Below are 7083 nucleotides of genomic sequence, written 5' to 3'. Positions count from 1 at the left end.
TTAGTTTGACACGACTAACTCTGGACATATGTAGGATAACATGAGATGCACCTCTTGAACTATGACAGTGTTAGGCATATGAACAGTGTTGTTCTGAAACGATGACGAAACCATATCCCATATATCTAGAAAATGCACTCCAATACCCCCAAACACACGACGTATCATTCTGTTCATGTCATAGAAAACCCAGTTGGCACTGTGTATAGTTTGTTCTATAAATATGTTATCACGTGGATGCGCAAGTTTGATTATAATTTTTGAAGTGGGACACCTTAACATTAGACGCTGAACAGCCAATTTAGCATGATATATTCTTTCTAAGAACGCTCGGTTTGTGAAAGCACCATAATGAAATGCAAAATTCAAAACAATAACATAGTTTGCTGTTGAGCAGTTAGTGCGCAAAATCCTATCCAGTAAATCACTTTCTAAAACACCTGTTTTAAATCGAACTACAATGTTTCCAGTTCTTGGGTACACGAATTGAGTGACAATGTCTGCGATTTTAAAATTGTTTCTTAGAGCTTGTCTCATTTGCATTAATGTAGAATCACCACAAATAATGAGTTTTGTATCATTTAGACATATGGCTGCCTGTTGTTTCGTCCACTGCTGACTTTTGCATACCAGAGGCACAAATACAGATCTATTCTTCCAATAACCATCGCTTAATGGTACAGGTAAATCCGCACTGCATGGCGACAGGATTTCTGGTGATTGCAATGTATCTGTTATAAAAAGAATATGAATTCTTTTTATTTTTATGTTGGCGTTGATTCAGAAATATCTTGCATACCTAATATTTACATCAATGTCAATAAACTCATCACATACCTTTTATTATCAATGTCATCGGCGTTCCATTCAGTTGTGGATTCTTAAATTTTCTGTGGAATTATGAGAAAAAACTGTACTTTAAACTTTCATGGTATACTTTTCATGAATACAGTTACACAGTTTCCAATGAACATAGCCCTTCATATATGTTAGTATTATTGAAATGCAGACAGATAGTTTTTCATTGTTTCTAACATGTAACATTATTTGGGTTGTTGTAGAATATACTATTATTTTCCTGTTGCATCGAAGACCATAATAGTTCTGTATTAGTTCAGTATTAAGCGTAAAAATACAATTTGTAATATATTTTAGTCTACAATTAATTTACTATGTATCTTCATCTTCCTGTGTTAATGAAATTATTTTACGAGGATCCGTAGTTCATGACAAAAATATAAGAAAACACTAACCATATTATTTATAACGTGATTAACACTTTTTAAATATATCGTACATTTTATTTTCCTTTCAATTATGAGTTACTGTTACATGTTACTTTGATATAATCTCGTAATAACCCTTATATTATATTATATAATATTATTACTACCATCAACATATTATGCAAACAAACCCGCACATCAGAAAAACAGCTCACCTGTTAAAAATATACTTTACATCTGTTATCATAGCAGCGGCTGCTGCATTCATACTTTCAACTTTAGCAGTAATGTTCTGCAGTTGGTCACAACTGAAGTTCTGAGGTTTATCGCATATTATAACCGTTTTCCCCATTGCATGTTGATTGCCATATTCACACTGATTCATCCAGACGCCTTCATTAACCAAAGCACACTGTCTAATTTCGGTGGAAGTCCCGTTTGAGTACTCCGCTGTGTATGTTATGAGTCTTTCTTTGTTTTTTATCACGTTCTGCAGAAATTGTACACCTTCCCTGTTGAGTATCAGTGCGATATGAACATTTGCGTCACCTGGCCAGGCAGCATAAAAAAACACCGAGTAAGTACCATTACCGTAGTCGACCACTCGTCCAGCAGTACTCTTATTTAACGAGTCGGAGGACATAAATGCTGAAAAGAAATCTCCTCCCATGTCTCTGCTTCGACCATTATCATCAATAGTTACTATGACGACATGCACATAATCTCCCCTTTTAATATCACTCTTTTTATTGTACAATGTCACTCTGTAAAAAATGCGAATGAAAATGTCAGTAATTTGATAAATCAATTCAGCGCTTTATCATTATTTTAAATTTGACAAGAATTGTAATAAAAAAATTACATTGTAAAATATTAAATATCAAATTATAAAAGCAAGAACGATCACACAATACTTAAAACCCTCTTTACATATAAATTCACATGTCATGTCGCATTATTTCAAATTACATATTAATGTATGACTCATAATAAACGCATTCAGGTCGAATGATTTAAGAAAATCAGCGTAGGTGTTGAATTAGGTGCAATTGACGAATGCATGTTTATATGTTTTGGATTTGGTTTATTTCATGTAACATCACAAACGTGAAGAATATGTATTTTACAAACAAGCAACTCACACATTACTAGATCAAAATATACTATGCATCATTTCCAGTATTAGCTTTGAATAACACTTTATCATATGTTTTACCTCAAAAAGGTACAAGAAAAGTAAATAAGCCAGATAATTTAAACGACATCATCTTGCTGGTTACACAATTTAAAAAATAAAACTTGTCAACAAATATTGCGCAGTATTGATAGAATACTAAGCCAAACATTATTCACGCTGACATAGATTATTACCTTGTTTTATTCGCTGATGTTAGCCCACGAAAACCATCACCAATATCAAACGGTTCACTCATGTTTATTCTAACAGGTTCATGTTCAGTATGTTGATGTGACCACTCCAACTCCTCTACAATTCCTATCCAGTCCATGGCAAATCGATTATAATCATCATACGGGAATAGATCAAGGTTTCTGTAAAGTACTCTGTTACTGTTATTATTACCAATGGCGTCGTGATTAATTTTGAAAGGAGGGAAACTTAAGCTCCGATCAAAGGTTACCGGTACCACAGTGAATAATTTCTGTTGAACATAAATGTAGTTGTACGAGATTATGCTAAATAACAATATGCCCCTCATCTACAAGAGTTTCTTAATAGCATAGATGATACATTAATATTATACTCGCTTAGTTTTTAGTCTAGTGCAGCAACGTCTTTCTCCCACGTTTATGCATATTTTTCATTTGTATTTGACTTGAAACACATGCATTGTTAAACAAGGTATAATAAGTTTCTGCGCGATAATCTCACAATATCGTGCCATATTAAGGTAGAGATGCAGTTTACCTGACAGGTATTTTAATTAGTTAATTAGGAAACCAAGATGACCTCCCTTGTCCACATAACTATATATTTTCGAAAAGCTTATTGTATGAATTTAAAAAAAAAAAATTAGTATTTTTTTTATGTAGTTTGAAATGTGCACAAAAATGTGCTTTTTGGTCAAAAGTGATTTAAAAAAATAGCTTGCATTAATGATTGTACAATGAATTTCGAGAGTGTGCAGAGAATGCGGCTGTCACAGTGTTGGTCCAATATATACAAGGTGAGCGCTATACAATACAACCAGGTTCCAAGCTGTCACAAGTTAATTGCTCGTCGAAAAGCCCTATGAAAATTCTTATTTTGACGTAGAATATTCGCCTGCAATATTAGACAACTTAAATGAAATTTGCTAAATTTGCATTGAAATGATGGTTGTGCTTGGAAACAGCTTGGAAGAATTTGTTGTCCCTGCCATGTGACATTCCGTCACAAAAAGTGAAAGCTAAATGCATTGTACGCCGCACAATATTAGATAATACATGAAGTATTTTTTTTCTTTTTTTTCCACTCGTCAACTTCCCATGACTCCCCCTCAAAAACAACAACAAAACTGATAATGGTGTGTGACAGAATGGCCAAGGAAAATCTATTTGGCATTTCGCCGGCTGGGAGAAATTATTTGAGGGCGAGCATGTTCAAATCAGATGTATTCAGTTGTGTTTGTGACACACAGTCAAATAATGAATCTGAGAGCAAATGAATGCAGATTTTCATCATAAAATGCTGAGAAGCGTCGAGACAGTCAGACAGTGAACGGAGTGTTCAATGAACACATGTCATTCTGTATGAGCATAAGCAAATCCAACAAAATATTTTGCACTGTTTTGGTAAAAGAATAAAACTGCATTTTATAATAGTAGGATGATATGATCTATTATTTATTTATTTCAGGCATATGACGTAATACTTTACTAATACAAATGATAATGTGAATTAAAAATATTTAATTTATATTTAATTCAACGTGGACATGCGTTTGTCGTAGCTTAGGGTTATTAAAGGGGTAAGCTGTAGTCCGATACACTTCAATTTAATATAACTGTATCATGCCTACCATTTTTACTAACGCTAAACCTTAAAATCTCTGTCTGTTTTCTACTTTTATATATTTTTTATTAACTTAAACTTGAATTAAAACGCAATTCTATGTTCTATCGCAATATAAGTATACTAAAGGTAAACTCCAATTAAATCACAACCCTTTATATAGTCGCGTTTTAAGCAAACATAACGCAACTATGTTAAAAGTTAATTAAACTATATTAAACGTTAATTCAACTATATAGTCTTCTGAACTATAACAATTTAAGTACGGGTGTGTGTATGCGGGTGTATTAGAAGGGTAAAATAGGTGCAGACTTCAAATTCGGGATAGATGTACCTATGATAAAACAACTAATTAGGGACAAAAGTCATCTATTTTCAGTATACAGAAAAAGGAGTGTACCTAGAAACTTCAAACTTGGGACACAGGTTCCTTGTGTAACACACATTACAAAACAATTTTAGAGACAGCAGGTCTAAGTTATGGTCTATGTATGTTCAGGTCTATGTATGTGAAAGTCCCGAACTGCGGTGGCTCTGAGTGTTGAATGTTACTGTGAATGCTATATATTTTGCTTTGAAATAACATTAGCATTGTTTTCTGATATCCAAATAGTACATTCTAAAGTTGTTTTGTCATTTGTTGTTACGTGAACTATCAATTATGTATTGTGGTACAAAACAATTTTTGGTTAATGTAATGGTTGTCGTTATCGTCCTAGCCAGGTGTCTGAGACACATAACATCGAATACAATACCGGTGTACACGGTGGCATATGTATTTTGTTTATGATTGGCATGCTTTGCATATTTAACGGATATGTGTAATGTTCATGTTTCGGGGAAAGTTGATCATGAAGTAGAAATATAGAAAGCATCACAGTTTCCCATTATCGACATTTTTCATTTTTTTAATGCTGGAAACATTAATAAAATATACGAGTTTATGTATGGATTATAAAATATGTCAGGAGTGTAAATATCTAACAATTTTACAGTTTCCGCTATATTAAATGTTATCATAGTTAATAGCGTTTCTTCCAACTGGTAATACACTATATTGAAACAGCTAGTTGTAATTACGCTTTTGTCTGTACTTAAGAATCTTAAATAAAGAATATATATGTAAAGAATATATACTCACCATATACAATGTACCGACAATAGAAAATGTAACTACTAAAACAGCACAAACACGATATATCACCACTTTTTGCATACTCTGACATTTTACATGTGTTTCGCAACTGAAAATATTGCAATGTCCTCTATACAGTTCAGTTAGCAAAAGCAATTTGAATACTATTCATACCAGTCGATTGGTACACGTAATTCGTCAACTCTGTCATCTACATCTGTTCAGCTTTGAATAATGATACACATCGGCCACGTATGCTAGCATTTTTACAATGTGTTGCCATGTAAATTATTTGTACTCTGTTGAACTTAAAAGGGGTTAATCACCTTCATTACTTACTGATGTATATATATAACAGCCTATTGCTTAATTTGTGATACATAAACTGGAAGTCGAATCGCGATGTTTAGTTTGTTTATTTGGAGCAGAATAATACAAATCATACTTATTATTCGCCGCAGTATGTGACTGTTTGATTTGACATCTGATAACTTATTGGCAATCATGCTATACCAAGTAGTGAATATTTACTTTGTCGATAACCTCTGACACTATAACAAGCATAGTGAACTTCTAGTCAGTGAAATACCTCAACATTCTGACTAGGATACACATATAAAATCGATAAATAAAACATTGACAATGTGCAATGCGAGACTACAACCACGCACGACTATACCAAACATATTAAGGAGATGGAATTGGCGATTAGAACAACTGACAATAAAGCCGTTCCAAATATAGGATTTGAAACATCACTGAAATGTACGTGAACTGATTGTATACACATAGTGATGAAAATGCTCATCCGGGTATTGAATATATATTATATTTTTCCTCTCAACATGTTACATATATAACAAATATACATTCAAAATACCTTGTTATTTTAGAAAATGAGTGATACACTGCTAAATGTATGAAAGAGGATTTGAACTATAACATAATCATATTAAAATTATAAAAGTATTTTGCAATTTTATAGTAAATTGATTATATTTAATAAAAGCTAATGTATTCATGAAATATCCAAACGACATGTTTAATTTGTCTATATTTGAAACCCTATTTTATATATGGGTAACGTATTTATCATTTTAGTTGCATGTAACACACTATCTTATTGAAATACGAGCTTGATGAAACTTTCATTCTGTTTAGCCTAGTCTGAACTTTAAATGTACGTTGCAACATACAAGACAATTTTCTTCTTAAAACTGGCCGTGAAACTATTTGCATATTCTCATTGTGTCTTGGTGAACATAATGTACAGAAACTTGCAATTGTGTATATGGACTAAGTGCTTACAAACCATACCTCCACGTATTTACTCAAAAACGTCCTTTGTCATAATCCCATACTACTTACTGCAATATTGCAAATATCTCTGATTTATGGCAAAGTCTACTTGCTTTAATAATCATAATAAATCATTTTGTAAAGACTGTTGTTTTATATTTACATACTTGCGATTGGCTTATACAACTGCGATATTCTAATTAGTTAGTTGCAATTCACGTACAATGTAGACGATTGCATAATATTGATAATGTGTGTGACGTGAATCAGTTGTAGTATATTGTTCTGACCGAATATCACTGGTTGTTTATCTGTCTGCCTGTTAACACTGTGCGGTATTATACACAAACAGTCTGTTGGTAAAATACGTTATTGATTTTTTTACGAGGCAACTGTTGACGGTTTGCAAA

At 32.7% G+C, this 7083-nt stretch overlaps 1 protein-coding gene across 1 annotated transcript; it reads right to left on the bottom strand.

Annotated features, from left to right (window-relative positions):
• LOC102801061 (NXPE family member 4-like) lies at nucleotides 1-2735 on the bottom strand. Its single transcript, XM_085498751.1, has 4 exons — nucleotides 2598-2735; nucleotides 1442-1990; nucleotides 838-890; nucleotides 1-731 (listed from the first exon to the last, which is right to left on the bottom strand). Exons 1-4 carry the CDS (start codon nucleotides 2732-2734, stop codon nucleotides 1-3), a joined length of 1470 nt encoding a protein of 489 aa, XP_085354877.1. The 5' UTR covers nucleotide 2735.
• Between the last annotated feature and the right edge of the window lie 4348 nt (nucleotides 2736-7083).

Source organism: Saccoglossus kowalevskii, chromosome 5, assembly GCF_978046115.1.
Source record: "Saccoglossus kowalevskii chromosome 5, keSacKowa6.1, whole genome shotgun sequence".
NCBI classification, from domain to species: Eukaryota; Metazoa; Hemichordata; class Enteropneusta; family Harrimaniidae; genus Saccoglossus; species Saccoglossus kowalevskii.
The sequence above is the reverse complement of the archived record's forward strand: the minus strand, read 5'-3'. Positions and strand labels throughout refer to the sequence as shown.